The sequence below is a fragment of the Notechis scutatus genome, chromosome Z (assembly GCF_049901735.1).
Source record: "Notechis scutatus isolate UNSWTSFEM ecotype Mainland chromosome Z, rNotScu1.2, whole genome shotgun sequence".
Classification (NCBI taxonomy): domain Eukaryota; kingdom Metazoa; phylum Chordata; class Lepidosauria; order Squamata; family Elapidae; genus Notechis; species Notechis scutatus.
Genome location: NC_142025.1, coordinates 88,883,912 through 88,901,124, shown reverse-complemented (window position 1 = coordinate 88,901,124; position 17,213 = coordinate 88,883,912). Strand labels below are relative to the sequence as shown.

The following is a 17,213-nucleotide window of genomic DNA, read 5'->3' as shown; positions in this document are numbered from 1 at the left end:
ATGAAGAACTCAAGGTGCCGGACATATCCAACACACCTTCCTCCTATTTTAACTAAAGCAGCAGGCCCTATATCATGGTAGTTTCCATGGCTGAGGCAGGACTAGAACTCAGAGTATCCCGCTTTCTAGTCTAGTGCCTTAACCACTAGATCAAAGTGGTTCCCATATATTTTGTGAGGAAGGATGAATTATTTGGGCTTCTAGTTTATCAAGATTAGAGCAAAGGTGAAGAGTATCTTATTGAATATAACCATTTTCATGATACGAAAAAATTCTTCCACTACTATTGGAATCTATGTCAATTTCATATTATAAAGATTTTGTTACAGCTTGCTTCTTTTAAATGTTAGCAGTGTTCAGAAATCCCCCAAGACAATTCTGTGAAGAATTCTGCAGATAAAAATGCCCGGGTCTGTTCTAATGTGAGTTAAGCTCAATGGTGGTTCTGGAGAACACTGTGCTTTGTCTTGGTAGTCTATGTTGAATATCTTTCATTTTGTATGTACTGATAATTGGACAGGATTCATGGAGAAACACATTTTTAGTAGCTCTGAACTGAGAGAAGTTCTTTCACATGGATCTTTCCTAGCCTTAGGAAGTATTGACCAAAAAAAAAAAAAAAGACTGAAAAGACTTGCTTAAATTTTGAATAGTGTAGCTACTGAAATACATACATTTTTCAAAAGTGTATTTTTACAAATACACATCCATATATTGTACTTTATAAAATTAAGAGATAAAAGTCCTTGTCCTAAGGGGTTCACAAGCATTGGGATGAAGCAGGGAGAGAAGTGAAATAAAACGAAACATACCAGAATAAACACAATGAGTTGTTTTACAACTGGACAGACTTGTCCATCAATTTTGTTAAGAGTGGCTTCCTGAAACTGAAAGAAAAGTCATTTTCCTATTTTCTGCCAGGTGATGCTTGCCATTAAGAATATTAAGTAACTCCAGAACCTTTCATGTTCTGTTTTATCATAAGCTACAACAGTACAAGATAGGCGTAAAAGCAGTTCAGCATTCATAAGTTTAATTAGGGTTGGAATATAATACTCTTAATATAGGAAAACTATATTGCAGGAGGGAATTGGGAAGGAATACTGGTCAGATTTTTTTAAGGAAGTTTCCTCAAAGGGTTAGTTTAAGAACAATTGGAGAATAAGAAACCTTACCCATTGTGGACAATACGGTAGTAAATCACTGTTCTGCAGTATGGCTATTGATTTTTACTGCTGTATATGTGTTTAACATTAGAATCTCAATGCCAGCTGCTTTTGACCAATAATGGGAGTATGATCGTACTATTGAGCTTTTCAAAGATTGACTACTATGAGAGCAAAAGATTACGTTAGAAGAGTTCTAATTTAATGGTAATTGCTCAGATTTTAAGAAGCAAAACCAGAATCACAAGTACTATGAATCTTGCCAAGTTTGTTTAGCAGTAGCCTCTCCCATTTTTGCTTGCCTTCCTTGGGCTATTGTGATTTTGTTACTGCATCTTGATAATTCATGAGCTAAATCTGCTCTGGCAGAATGTTGTAGTGGAAGTAAAAATTGTAATAAAAATCTAGAAGACTTAACTCCGCCTTCGCCTGTTTTAGTGCCCTCCACTTCTTTCCTGTTAGGAATCTAAGCAGGTCTAATCAATAGTCAGGCTAATCAGGGCTTACTCTATCAGAATGCTACTGGGATCTTTTAACACCCGACTGTTTTTGGATGTGAAGGAAGATATCAGTTGGCTCCCATTAAAAGTTTGCTGAAGAGAGTCATTTTAACCATCTGCCGCTAGAGGGAGAATTTTCGGGTGTACTTTGATGGAACGCGTCTCTACCATGGCTGCTTCGAAAGAGACTGGAGGATGCTGTTGTCCTTTAATGCAAATTGGTTTAGCGACGTGGGTTTATAGAAATAATAATGCATGTTGTTCCTCCGGCGTTGCACCTTTCTGCCTCCATCGTTGGGAAGATTAACTGGGCCGTGTGAGACGAGGTTATCCAGCAATTTTGCGGGATGTGTCTTGAAAGGATGATGGCGCGGGCGCAGGATGCGTGCACTCAGCGTCAAAATGACGTCTATTTCCTCCCTTCAAAAGGTGGCGAAGATTTGAGGAACCTAAAGCCCCTCCATCCTTGGCACGTGATTCCTCCGCCCTCCTCTCCCTTTTCTAATGTTATATGTATAGGTGTACCCTACATCCTAAAATAGATATTGGTGGATGTGATATATCCTACTTCGGGCCACCAATGCCCATTTTCTCTTCTCTTGTCCCAGGGTAGGGCTCAATTTTGTCTTCCCACTCTCAGAGACAGCCTTCCTCCACCTGTGCGCCCCCCCGCCACTTTTGCTGACTGAGGATAATAGGAGTTGTAGTCCAGCACATCTGGAAGGCGCCGACTTGGGTAAAGAGCCTGGCTTTCAAAACCTGCAGCCCTAACAAAAATCCTGAATCTTGTCCTACCCAATTTGAAAAGGAATTAAGAGGAAGCTAATAATACTCTCCGAACGGGAATCCATGGGCTTTGAGACCCAGGGAGCTCTCCTCCCGTCCCTTGTCTCGATTGCTATTGCTGCCGGAGACCCTCATTCCACTAGCAGGTGACTCTGCTATTTCGTCACCGTCCTTTTTCTCCCAGGCGTCTCCTTTTTCCCTTCCAGGCCAAGGCTCCTGCCTGGGGGAATGGGCAAGCTGCGTCGTCCCTCTCGGCTCTCTTCCCTTGCTTTCCCCATCTACCCATCCCAGTCTTTGCAAAATCCGCGCGCTCCCTCTGCGGCTGCTTTCTGCCTTTCAGCCCAACGCAGACCTTCCGTGCCAATGGACGAAGCCACCGGAGGAGAGATTTAACGCTTTCGCCTGCGACCTCTAGAGAAGAGGACCTGCAGCGCAGCGGTGTAGAAAAAGTTGCCGCTAGCTTATTCTCGGTGCACGATTATTCCAAGCCAAACACCTGCACTGTGACTTCCTGTGCTCTCGTTTTCGGTCCTTCCTCTTTTGGGGGTGGAGGCGAGGGGGAAGTTAAGCTGAGGAGCTCGTCACTTCTCGCCTTCTCAAGAGCCACCACGCGCTGTCTCCGCCGCTTGCAGCGGATCAGAGGATGCACCTCCTTTTTTTTCTGAAAAAAAGTTGCGTTGCTACCTTCGCGTGGAAATTGAACCCATCAGTTTGAATGTAGGAAAGCGCGAGGCAGCGCTCTCCTGCCTGGTGGTGGCCCCAAAGGAGCGGAGCTCAGCGGTCACCTCGTTGGGCGACGTTGCCTCTAGTCCGCCGCGGCCGTTATTTCTCCTGTTTCCGGTAACTCCAAACGCCAGAGCAAAGTCATGGACAACCATCACGGCTCCTTTTTGCCTTTGAAGATTTTTTAAGCACGTGTAGGGAGTTTCTGGAACACCCCCCACCTTTTTCCCGCCTGTTTTTTTTTTTTATGGGTGTGATTTTTCTTATAGGAAATTCTTCCTCCCCTTGAACTGTTTTCTGCTTCAGGGGAAAACCGGGGGAATTTTCAACTCGTAACCTTTTTCCAAATTGTATTTTGTAATCTTAAAAATCTGAGAATGGGCAATGCAGCCAGCAGCATGGAAATGTCTCCAGCGAAGGAGATTAAAACCCAACCGACTGCTTCTTCGCCTCTACCTCCCAAACAGCCTGCACCCCCCAAACTACCTATGCCCAACGCTGAGGAATTGGAAGAACGATTCGGACTTGTTCTGGTAAGTCTCTCGGAAGCCCGGCTCAACCTTCTACCGCGGCAAAAGCCAATTTTTAACTTCACCTTCCTTTCCCCTTCATCATTGTGTTAGATTGGTCTTTAACATCAAACGGATATCGAGGGTGAGGTAGCCTAACAAGGGGAAAAGGTATTTTGTGCAGAACAGGGAGATAGTCGATGTAGACCGCTTTGAAGTAACCATGACTTGTAATGTGATAATGTTTGAGACTTCTGTGGGTGGGTTATATGTTATCATTAACACTTCTTGTGCCACATTTCTCTCTGATTAAAACGACATGAAATGCTGTTCTCGTGCTGAAAATCTGTGGCGGGAATAAAATAGTCGAATGAATAGGAACAGAATTCAACAGACCCCTATTCTGTCTTGTTAGGGTCCCTATCTAAGTTAGAGGGAGGATGTGACTATGGAGGGAGGAGAGAGAAGTGAGAACAGCTCCCGTAGTTCATTTATCTGGAGAGGTGTGTGTTCTTACCCGTTGCCTCCAGTTCCCCATGGAGCTTAAATCTTTCCTAATGTTTCCAGAAATATATGTCTGTTGTAGACCACAGACCCGCTTCATGAAAAGATAGCTCTTCCCTTTTTTCCTGTTTTTTTAATTGATGTTAGTGTAACAACAGCCAATTCCTCGCTGCCCTTTTGTAACCTTGAGTGCCTAAATGAAGTTGAACTACATCACCCATTGTCACCCAGTTCTGGGAATAATGTCCTTCCCCCCTCCCTTCCTCCCTCCCCAAGAGGTTACCCTGTCCAAATTCTACAGAGCAGTGCTTCATCTCGGATGCTGCTGTCACAGCTATGTTCCTAAAGCAGCCTTCTTGCCTCATCTGGCTGTCTTGAGCCTGCATAGTCGTTCTCTGCCTTCATCATGGTGGCTGAGATTTCAAGGGAATTGTAATCCCAACACAATGGAGAAAACTGGATTGAAAAAACCCTGGCCATATTTGAAAGGGGTGGTGGGTGTCTGGATTTGGTATTTTCAGGTTCTTGTAGGATTTTGTCTCTAAGGAGACAGCATGCTGAGCACTTAAGTTTAGATGTGACAAAACAAATCCTTGGCAAGCCACATTAAAAACATAGAAAATAAACTCCTTTGAGAACCACAACTGAACTTTGTACCGGATAGCTTCAGGGTTTTTTTTTTTTTTTAAATCAACTACTAACTTACTCTTATCCTATTAGTTTGCTCCAAAGCTTTACAATAATCATGTGCCTGCCACCAGAAAGAAGTTTGCTTTATTTTAAGTATCCCGAAATGAATGATCAGCTCTCTAGTATAGAAGATGGTGGCAGAGCAATGTATGATCTGTAGTTCTCTATTTGAAGCTAGAGAATAGCTCCTGCTCTTTTATGTGTGATTTTGTGTAAATTCATAGATATGTATGTGGGTATTACCTTTTTAGGATCCACTAGAAATGGTACTTGCTCTATTATAATCAATAATTTAAATACTTATTGTGCCAGTTTGCTTGAACATTATTTTGAATAACAAAAGATATCTTTGGAGAGAAGTTGATGCCTGGATTGAAAAAAAGGATTACTTTGAAAAGCAGGAGATATGGGTATTGTCAGCAAAGAGCATAGAGTTGAATGAGCTTTTTTTTTTTCATTTGTAGATGTTGAGAAACGTGTGTTCATAAATTGCTAAAAGCAGATTATTCTCCCTTATTTTAATAATTCTTGTAGAATCATTAAAAAGTCAATGTTCATTTTCATATCCATAATTACAGGCAGTCCTCGACTTACAACAGTTCATTTAGTGATGATTCAAAGTTACAGGAGTGCTGAAAAAAAGACTTATGACTGTTTTTCACACTTATGACCATTGCAGCATCCCCATGGTCACGTGATTTGGATGCTTGACAACCAATTCACATTTATGATGGTTGCAATGTCCTGGAGTCATGTGACCCCGTTGTGCAACCTTCTGACAAGCAAAGTCAATGACAAACCAGATTCACTTAACGACAAACCAGATTCATTTAACCATTATTAATTTAAGAATTGCAACTTAACAAATGTGGCAAAAAAGGCCTAACATGGGGCAAAACTCAACATATTTCTCGCTTAACAACAAAAATTAATCGTAAGTTGAGGACAACCCTATATTAACAAAATCTTCTTGTAAAACCAAAAACTGGGTTTGTGTATAATAGCATAAGTTAGGCTGCAACAATTAGGAATGCAACTTTCAATCTGTTTTCTATACATAGTGAACATTTGTACAACTCTCCTGAATTCTTTCAAAAGCTATTGTCCAGGTTCTGAGAATGATTGAACTTTTGGTTGAAATTGCTGCATAGCAATTTCATGTTCATGTTCCTGGAATATGTTCCTTTAAAAAAAATGTGCATTGACTAAGCAAGGAAGCTTTGAAATTTGCAGTTCACAGACCCTCAATTCTCAATGGGCAGAGGGGGTTTTTTATGCAGAGCAAAAGATTGGTTGTAAATTATCCTTTCCTGAATGTGTAAAACTGATGGTCAGAAATTTGAAGAAGAAAAGAACAACAAACGGTTTTTCTGCAAAATTGATTGTTGAGCCAATCAGCAAGTTAGCAGAATCTGTGTAATTGACACAGTTGCTCAGAAACAATCAGGTGTAAAGGATAGTTAAATTAAACTTTTCTGGCCTGGAGTCATGTCACTTTTCTCAAAGTGGGATAATTGAGGTAATCAATCACAAGCCAAACCTGTTGTTACTTTGCTGCAGTGCTTCCTCTCAATCTCCCTCACCTGCCCATTTCAACATTTTATTTTACACAGAACAAAAAGTTTTCAGCTTTGCCCACCCCCCCCTTTTTTTTTCTTACATGAATGCCACAACACTGCCACTTACAGCATTTAAGAAAAACAGACTGGGACTATAGTTCTGTGGAGATGCCCTTATATATGGTCCAGTGATTCACATTTTTAGCTGCCATGAATGAAAACAAAGCACTTTCCCCTCTACATCATTCAAAGGCTTTTTTTTTTTTTTGAGGCAAAAATCTGTGTGATGAATATGGAGTAACTTAATTTGCTGTCCTGCTAGCAATAGAGCAGCCCTCTGAATACATCACATCTTGCAAATACAGCTCGGGATTACAACTTTCAGCGTTTTCAGCCAACATGCTAATAGAATTTCTGGGAATTATAGTCTAATACTTCTGCAAAGCAAAAGGATAGAGGATAGAAATGCTAAATTAGAAAATAGTATCTGTAATTAAAATATAGGGGAAATTACTTTTTAACTGCTTGGGATGGAAACCCAATAATATGATGTACTCTCTCCAGATACCTAAATAATGATAGTCAAACATCCTGGTTAATAATACTTCTTTTCACATTCATTGCCAATCCATGGAGAGGGAAGGATTGTTTTGCTGTTGAACTTGTCAGCAATCTGATTTTGAGATAGGAGTATTTCAATTTCTCAGAATAAAATAGCCTTTGGGAAAACTAGTAGTTGACTTGATTGTAGAGGGTCCTTTTATAAGTGTTGAAATTCATATTAAAATCTGTTGTCACTGAAAAAGAATTCTTGGTGCTACATTTTGTTTAAACTCCTGGAATTCAGAAAAGAATAGTTAGTGGGCTTTATAGGGTATTTCCACCAACAAAATAAATCTTCACCCATAACATGTTATGGAAGAACGACAGGTATGACATCTGGATAGCCTTAAACAATTGAGTGATAATTACAGCACTGGGATAAGACAAACCTGATTCCTAAGATTTAGAAAGCACTCTCAGTTCATCTGTTAATGCAAAAAAAAACAAAAAAAAACAGAGCAGGAAACCAAGTTATGGAAAAACTACAGGGAAGCTGCATATGTTTGGAACAAAGGGGGCTGTATTTTTATACTGTCTGAATGGATGGTGTATGCAAGCCAAACTATAAGTGTAATCCAGAGAGCACTGGATAAGGAGATGGCTCATTTCCCAAAGTGGCCAATTAGCTAGGAATCACCCAAGAATGAGAGCAACCACCTTTTCTCCTACAACAGTGATGGCTAACCTTTTTGGCACTGAATGCCCAAAGCGTGCACACACGTGCCTTCCCGTGCATGTGCCCCACCCCCTGTGCATGCATGGCAGAGACCCAAAGACCAGCTGGCTGGTGGGATCCACGTGTGCATGCATGGCAGAACTAAGCTAGGGCGATGGCTCACGTACCATCTCTGGCCCAGGTGTCATAGGTCGCCATCACAGTCCTAGAAGTTGTTATTCAAAGATTCCCTGCTTATGTTCTTAGAAAAACCATATAGATTGTCACATAATTTTTACCCTGGCTAAAAGCTCCTTGGGTTCAAATCTGATACCCATGTCTCTTCCTTCTATGGAGAGTTAACAGTAATTGGAGGGGCCTGAGAACATTTGCTGGGGACTCTTCAATCCTAGCATATTACCCTCAATTAGTTTATAATCTTGGTATTTGTGAATCTGTCTAGTTTGCTGTTAAGGATATCCAAGCTGGTAGCCATTATTATATGTTAATTAAATGAATTCTAACTCGAATCATGTGTTCTGTGCTACTTTTGTTTGACTTGCCATTCATGTTCATTAAATGTTACTATTCTAGTATTATTAGAGATGAGGGGAAAGTTCCATTTTCTTGACTCCATGTGTAATTTTATGTACATTTATCATCCTTCCTGCTATTTATCCTCAAGGATCCATCATTTTCCAGCAGGGGTCATGGGATGCCTCCAGAAGTTAAGTAAACAGGACATTTTTCTCTGTAGTTTCTATCCAGGACCAGGAATCAAATGGGCTGAATATAGAATTCCTTTGACTCTCATAGAATGGTTGTGCATGACTCTAATAGTAATTCATTTCATAAGAACCACTCTAGACCAGAGAACAACTTGATTGAATTTTTGGAGATAATTTATATAAGCACATTTTTTATTTTTTTAAGAAAAAAAAAACACTTTATAAACAATATTATTTAGTAAATTAAGTGCAATTGGAGGCTTACTTTTGTTCCAGAAATACATATACACTTGAAAAAGTTTGGGTATTATAAATAAATGAAATTGATCGCTTGCTCCACCCTTAGACTACTTCACTGATTCCACTGGTCTGCAAAGTAATATGTGAGGCTCAATGTCATGGCTGTCATTCAGGATCAAAGGTTTATGTGCGCTATTAATATTAAAGGAGAAAAAGTAACAAAAAATGTATTTCTGTGCCACTTTTTATTTCCATCGCTGCAGGGATTTCTTCAACTAGCCAGATCACACAGGATAGATGAGAACAGAGTTGTCTTGAGATACTTTAATGCCTCAGAGGGGGGGGGAGCCCAAATTTGGGGGAAATTGAAGTGCCCCCATTTCTCCTTGCTGTGTTTTCCTTATCTTGTTTTACAGAATTGCAATTAGGGCTATAAAACGCTTTGGGTCTGATTCCAGAAAGATACTTTGGAGTGTGCAGAATTTTTAATTTGTAGCATTGGTCTCAAATTCGTAAAAGTAACTGTAACTGTTCTCAAAGTCTCAGAATGCCCTCCAAAGCTGCCATACCATCATTGCCAGACAAGCGCTGCTATAGGTAATCCTGGCTTACGACCACAGTTGAACCCAAAATTTATGTTGCTAAGTTGTTAAGTGAGTTTTCCCCCATGATTTTTCTGGCCACAGCTGTTAATCACTGCAGCTGTTAAGTTAGCACTATGGTTAAGTGAATCTGATTTCCCCACAGAGAGTCACAAAAGGTGATCACATGACCTTGGGAACTATAACAGTCATAAATCTGAGTCAATTTCCAAGGGTCTGAATTTTGATCACATAACCATGGGGGTGCAGCAACAATTGTAAGACTTAAAATACAATTCTTTATTGGCCAAGTGTGATTGGATACACAAGGAATTTGTCTTGGTGCAAATGCTCTCAGTGTACATAAAAGAAAATATACACTGGTCAAGAATCATGAGGTACAATACTTAATAATAGTCATAGGGTACAATAAGCAATCAAATCATACCAGGAAACAGTCAATGTAAATCGTAAGGATACAAGCGACAAAGTTACAGTCATACAGTCACATGTGAAAAACTGTGAAAAACATTGATTTGTTCACTTTGTTCAGTGCCGTTGTAACTTTGAACTATCACTAAATGAACTGTTGTAAATTGAGGATTGCACTCACACACGAAATAAAATATCATTTTGAAATTTAAAGAATTGCCAAGCATTAATAACATCAATATATTTAATAATCAAAAGCTGATTATTTTCTTTGTCACCTCTTTCCTTCCTCTTTGTATTTGCACCAAGGGAAGATTTATAGAGATAATAAGACTCTTGAACCCGTTTCCTGGAATGAATGGATAGATACTCCATTAACACTGTGTGCCTTTTCCTATGAAGCCCAATTAATAGATCCTCCCGTTATAATCTGCTGGATAATAATGTGACCTAACAGGATTGTTATAAGATCACAGTTTGATAATGCAAGTGAACACTGAACACTTGAAAACTCTATGCAAATATATTTTATGTAAGAAATGCAAATACTTGTTTGCAAAAAAAAGAATTCATGCAAAATCTAAGGACTTTTTTTAAGGAATTCAGGGTATTCGTCAGACACAATTAGGAAAGGTTGCTTAACATTAGGCAATAGTTTATTTTGAAGAGTGTGCTTTATGATTTATTTATTTTATTAGGTTTATATGCTGCTTCAATCAATACCATTTCTAAGTGGCCTACCTATCTAAATATATAATAAGATGTTATGGTTTGTTCCCTTACAAACATTACAGCTTTCTAGAATATAAATGTAATATAGTTCAGACACTCTGCCTCCCACTGACAGTCTACTGAAGTCCAGCATGAATCCTATCAGATTACATCAACTTCAATCAGGTTTGCATTGAAGTTTTTATTGGTGTTTAATACTCTTTACAATGTCATAACTAGCTTACCTGGAAATCAAACACTGTTACTGGCATATCTGGGTAAATGAACAAAGGCTTGCCTGGATTAATAGGAATTCCATAGGAAGACAATACATGGAAGATGCTGACTTGAAAGATACCTTAACTTTTCCGTTCTGGTTGCTGAAATTCCCTTGTGTACAGGTGTCATCTTAATTATTGACGGAAATCTCTAATTGCTGCCTAGAGTGCTTAGAACAACTTTTCTCATCTTCAGAACATAGCCATCATCTCTAGTGGGGTATTCTAACCTATATAGAAAGCATTAGTTGGAAAAGCTGGCACAGATCTCTGGATAAATTGCTGCTGGCAAACTAAAGCAATTACTGGTACAAAGATGGGAATCCTTGCACCTCATATGGCTTTGAAACCATTTTATATAATTTCTGTAGTCCTCAAAAGTTTGCCCTGTTAACATTTGTGGGCAAATTACCCAAAAATTGGAAAAAAGATTTCCAATTGCTCCCCATGGAAAATGAACTAAATAAAAATCTGCTAAGTTTAGTTTATTTAAATCAGGGGAAAAAAAATAACACTTCCAACTCTAAACACTGTCAAGTAATTATTTTGGAAAAATTATTCTCCCTGCTTAATTGCAGGAATGCCAATACCATTGCTACTACAACTATTAATAATAATAAATATAATGGGCCACCATATCTATCTCTTTGCTATAACTGTATACCTGCTAGTCCTGTAGAGCTATCTAAGATAAAACATGACTACAGTTCAACTACTATCTATGTTTTTCTTCAGCCACATTGTTACTCAAGAGGAAGATTTGTCTTGTTACTGCATGCAAATCATAACTTATTAGAAATTTTGATTTTTAATTAAAATAGAAATAATACTAATATTAATAACAATGTCTCCTATTGGAGTCATCCTGGTTTCTGAAAAGCTATGAAAAATATTTTTCAATAGCTGTAAAGTGTTCTTTTTGATGAAAAACTAAAATTTTAAAATGTAAGGTGAATACCTTCAGTTTGATGCTAAGAAAAAAAAAGGATAGTTATGTGATGGGCTCTAGAAAGCCTCTGTATCTGTGTGTAGCTACTAATTGTAAGAAAAGGTCAAGAATCTAGGGGCTATCAGAATTTTATTGAGTTATTTAATCAACTTATATGGTCATCTGTTTCACAAATTGCAACTTGGTGGCTTTATGTACATATTATTAAAGCAGAAAATAGCTTAAAAAACCAAAAACAAGACACAGGTAAGGCAAACCAAGCTCATAATCCACCATTACAAAATGATGGAAAACTAATGCCCAAGAGAAAGCATTAGCTTTCCATCAGGTGGAACCTTTGCCCCAATAGACCATTAAAATACATATTTGAGACCAAGTCATCCTTTTCGTTTTGTATAAGACTGGTTAGGAATTTCCCTTTGCATAGGAAAGCTGCAAAAGAACTCTGGCTTTCTGGAACATTTCTCTTTTGCCAGGTGCTCACAAACATCCCATTTGTGGCTGCAGCTTTTCATCAAAATCCCTGGGGATTTCTCTATTATTTACTTTCTCAACTGCATGTGAAATTGTCCCACCTTTTATTTCTCATGATTTATTTCTCATGAGTTTATCAAGGGCAAAACCAACACTGCTTGGTCTACACAATAGTAGCTTTTATCTGCCTATCCTTGAAGTTGCTTTGATTTTCCCAAGGTAAGTTATCAGACAGCTGTCTTGTCCTCCCTTCTCTCAATAATTTGTCTCTGAAAAGAGGAGGAAAACTGCAGGTGGGAAAGAAGCCTGCTAGCCACTGATTCTTAAAGGTGGAGAAGCTCAAACCTATTATCCAGGTAAAGAGGTTTTCAAGTTATAAATCTCTCACCAAGCTATTAGTACAATCCTATATATTTTTACTCCAAAGTAAACCTTACTGTTAAATGGAGCTTGTTCCTCCATAAACATTAGCACTGAAATCCATTATTTATGTATTTTAAAAGGCTGCATCTTTAATCGAAAGGTTTACCTGCTGCCATTCAGTAGAGCTTCTAGGCCATTCCATAAAAAACAAGGTAGAATTTATAAATAAAATATATTAAGTTGAAGGAAAAATACACACAGTATGGTATCCTCGGAATTCCCAATGGGACCCTGGCTGGGAATTCCAAGAGTTGTATTTCCAATACATTAGGGCAGGGGTCTTCAAACTTGACAGCTTTAAGACTTGTGGACTTGAACTCCCAGAATTCCTCCTCCAGTCATGTTAGCTAAGGAATTCTGGGAATTCAAGTCCATAAGTCTTAACTTGCCAAGTTTGAAGACCCTTGCATTAGGGGGATGCCAAACTGGGGAAGATCCATTGAATCCATTGAAAATTCTAGCAGAGAAAAACAATCTTCCCTGTGCCAGAAGATACTGATTACGTACCACTGTGTTGGTGTCTTGGCAACCACATAGATAGATTTTCTGCATGCCAGTCTATTCCTAACTTGCTCTTTCAGATCTTCCAACCTCTAATTGCCACTTTATCTGAGTCAACCCTCTCCTCTTCTACTTATAGAAGGAAATATAAGACCCCCCCATTATAAACTTTGATCTTTACGTAATGTGTTCCAAAGAATCTGAGAATCTGAGCTTGGTCATTTGTGAGAACTCTGTGCCAAAAGATAGCAATAGTGTTAATAGGTAGGTTTCTCTGGATGGTTTTCTCTTTCTCTGCTGTTTTACTTTGAATGGTGGGAGCTGCCTGGAGGACAGACCTCTCCTCACTTGTTTTTATTTATGAGTCAGTTGGTATGGGAGTACAGTCAGTCCTCAATTTACAACCACAATTGAACCCAAAATTTATGTTGCTAAGTGAGACATTTGTTAAGTGAGTTTTGCCCCATTTTATGACCTTTGTGATAGGAAGTTGTTAAGTGAATCATTGCAGTTGTTAAATTAATAACGTAATGTGAATCTGGCTTCCCCATTGACTTAGCTTGTCATAAAGTCATAAAAGCTGATCACATAACCCCAGGACACTGCAACCATCAGAAATATGAACCAGTTGCCAAGCATCCAAATTTTGGTCATGTGACCATAGTTAGGCTGAAATGGTCATAATGGTGAAAAATGGTTATAAGTCACTTTGTTCAGTACTGCTGTAACTATGAACAGTCACAAACAAACTGTTGTATGTTGAGGACTACCTGTAGATGGTTTTTCCAATATCTGCATCCTTAGCCATGTAGAATTTTAAACTGACTTTGAACCAGTTTGGGAAATACATGTTTAATACCTTTAAATATATTCTCATTTAACAGCTAAGGAACTCTATTTTATATTAAATTTTCTAAACAAAGTCGTCTCCAGATTGTACACCTAATGGGTAGTCAATCTTAACATTACTGCAATATTGTAGTCCACATATTAACCAGCCCAACTGGCAAGTCAAGCTGTTACGGGTTGTTACAGACACTACTGGAGTCTCCAGAGACCAGGCATTATTGGAATCAAGGTTCAGAATAATCTTGAGTATGAAAAATTGATTCTTTAGAGATGACCACTGAGATTTTGATGAAATTCTATCATTCTCCAGATTTACTGTTCTCATTGGGATTGTTGGGAACTATACATATAGTACGTAAGAGCTGAAGGTTCTCAGTCGCCCTATCCCTGCCGTTATAATCTGGAACAGGTCGATTGCTCATTCAGCAGGAGGTGAAAGAAATTGAAACCTGCCCTTTCCTTTGCCACGTGACTTGGATGTCAGTGTGCTACAAGTTCAGGTACCTGATGAATGAACAAGCTTGGGCAACTGAGCCAAATCCTACAAAATTAGGAAAAGTAAAAAGAACCAGACTCCCCAAGAGATTCTTATTCATCTGTCTTTGAGCCAGTTTAGTAACTGATTACATTTAAACGTATCACTAAAAATGGAAGACCACTGCCTTTTTGTGATAATGAAGGAAGTGTGAAAGAATGCATAGTTTTAAGAGATTATTACTATCCATTATTAAGGAAAAGGTATTTTGTATTTTGTATTATATTCCCACAGCAATAATATAAGCAATGTAGCTTAAAAAATGAAGTTGCCTTTAAGCCACATTTTCTGATTTAAAGTTGGTGCTTTAATCATTTCAAGCTTCAGAAATAAAACAGCCCTCAAAACAAGAAGTTCATTAAACTAGGTCAAATCTGAAAAGGTCCCTGCAGATTATATTTTTGAAAAACCCACCTTAATACTAAAACACTCAAAATTAGGTGTGAAATAGGCGCCTGCACACTCATATTGGATAAACTGCTTTCTTGGGTTCTGTTTACAGTTTCAAACCTGCACTGAGATAGCAAAGGAATTATTTTTGCAATGATTAAATTATTGCATGTCATAAAGGAACAGAACAAACAAAAGGACCGCTTCTAAACATACAGCTTCTAGTAGGCAGGCAGGCAGGAATGAAAGGAAAAGAAAAAGAAAGGAGAAAGTTATTCTGGGATTTCTTTTCAGTGGTAAAGAAAAGACACAGAAAGTGATGGAAAATATGGGTGGGCTACAAGTGTCTTCTCCCCTTCCCCAGATTTTGAATCAGAAAGGTGCTACAGAGTGAAGCACTTCAGGCAAGAGCCCTAGCTATGGAGGTGCTAATGTGCACATCTGGAATTTTGAGAACAGGTCATGGATGTTCCCATACATTGGTTGCCACAGTAACCATGGCCACCAACAAGACGTTCATGCAAGCATGTAGTCCTTGACTTACAACCATTAATTGAGTGACTGTTAAAAGTTACAACAGCACTGAAAAAAATGATTTATGGCTATTTTTTTAGACGACCATTCCAACATCTCCGTGTACACATGATTAAAATTGAGGCATTGGCAACTGGCATGTATTTATAAAGGTTGCAGTGTCCCAGGGTCATGGGATCACCTTTTACAACCTTCTGACAAGCGAAGTCAATGGGGGAAGCCAGATGTGTTACTACTTAACAACTGCAGTGAATCACTTAACAACTGTGGTTGGAAAGATTATACAATGGAGCAAAACTCACTGAATGGTCTCGCTTACCAACATAAACTTTGGACTCAGTTGTGGTCATAGGTTGAGGACTACTTGTTCCAGGAGGCAAGCAAAATACTTGGCTTCAGTCATTCTCTCATTTCTGAACTGCATCAGGGATCTAAACGGCATCAGTTGAGACTCAGAAGCCTTGCTACACATATAGGATATTCTTGAGGCTGATGCACTGAAACATATTCTGCCAATTAATCATTTTCTAATTATAAGAATCTTATTATAATTTATCACTTTGATGGCTTAAGTCCTATGTCTTCTGTCAGATCCTGTGAAAGGGTGAGATATTGGGAACAACATAAGTAAAGAATGACAGGAGGAATAACAACATAATTTCTTCCCTTACTGAGATCAGAGCCAATATGAGTTGAAGCCAAGAAGCTGTTTAACCTGGGTCTCTACCTGGAAGACAGGTTCTGAAGAAGAGAAGGAGATGAATAAGAGTGAAGTGAAAGAACAGTATGTCAGCTTGGAGTAACAATGTAATGCTAGATGTAGCTAGGGTTACATCTAATACATTTTCAAACTTCAGTTGCTTATGTTAACCCACATACTCTTCGTGAACAGGAAGTGGATTTGTGCAAGACATTTCCGTCTTTTGAGAGCTCAGCTCTTGCAAAAGCATATGGACCGTTTGTCAATAACTTTAAGGAAATGTGGTGAAGAGTAAACGGTTAAGATGAAACTGATCACTGCCAAAGACAAATGTAGTATGCCAGCAGCTGTCCAAATTTTTTGAAAGAACTACAGAGGAATTTTATATGGTTTTTATAATCTAATTTTGTAGTTCAAATCAGCATGTTTATATAAATAAAAGCTTTCTTTCCCTTTTTGGTTGTGATGCTGGTCCACTTTTTATGCAACAACAGTAACTATGGGCAAGTCCTCAGGTGCAAAGATGCAACTTGGATATAATGATATTGATTAGAAATGTGAATGGATTCTCTTCAGTAGCACTGTGCATGACTTGAACTGGGGAGAAGGTAGTTGCCAAGTACAATCTCTACAATGCCAAAGTTCCCATGCTCAATCCTTGCCATATCTGGAATAGAAAATTGGAGAGCTAGGATAGAAAAAAAAAACCATGGACCACTTGAAGAGATTCTGGCAATCGAAGTAGCTAATGCAGAACTGGATAATCCAATGATCTGATCTGACATAAAGCATTTCAACTATGCAGGCTAATTTGCAAAGCTATTTACTAGGAATGTTTGTATGTTATGTGTCACATATAACAGCAGATGATTACTGCATCAGTATGTTCAAAACAGAAATCTTCTAGTGGTGTATGTAGGTATAAGCTGTGCTTTAAGCAATCAATGTCTTATGTGCTAGATCTGGTTTCCAGGCTTTTAAAAACAAGTCTGTTAACCATATCCAATCTTCTTATGAAGAGAGAATTATGAAGTTGGAGCTTTCCAGTTGGTTGATTGGTTGGGAGCTATCAATGTGGTGTTAACATCCACATAAATGGACCCTTTTTAGAACTATCTGTTCGGAACTTAGTTTTTCAGGGTTTCAAATGTATAATCACTACAACAATCGAGTTAATCAACCTTGTGGCTTCC

The 17,213-nt window shown here is 38.6% G+C and overlaps 1 protein-coding gene across 5 annotated transcripts in view; it reads left to right on the top strand.

Moving 5' to 3' along the window:
• Positions 1-1,842: 1,842 nt before the first annotated feature.
• FMNL1 (formin like 1) overlaps positions 1,843-17,213 on the top strand; it is an 87,822-nt gene continuing 72,451 nt past the window's right edge. For 3 of the 5 annotated variants that reach the window (XM_087945400.1, XM_087945402.1, XM_026682805.2), the window contains exon 1: positions 1,844-3,708. In XM_087945400.1, the coding sequence (XP_087801526.1) occupies positions 3,553-3,708 (156 nt within the window). In that variant the 5' untranslated portion in view covers positions 1,844-3,552. Of the gene's footprint in view, positions 3,709-17,213 lie in introns of all 5 variants that reach the window. The other 2 variants (XM_087945401.1, XM_087945403.1) reach the window with 1 other exon arrangement.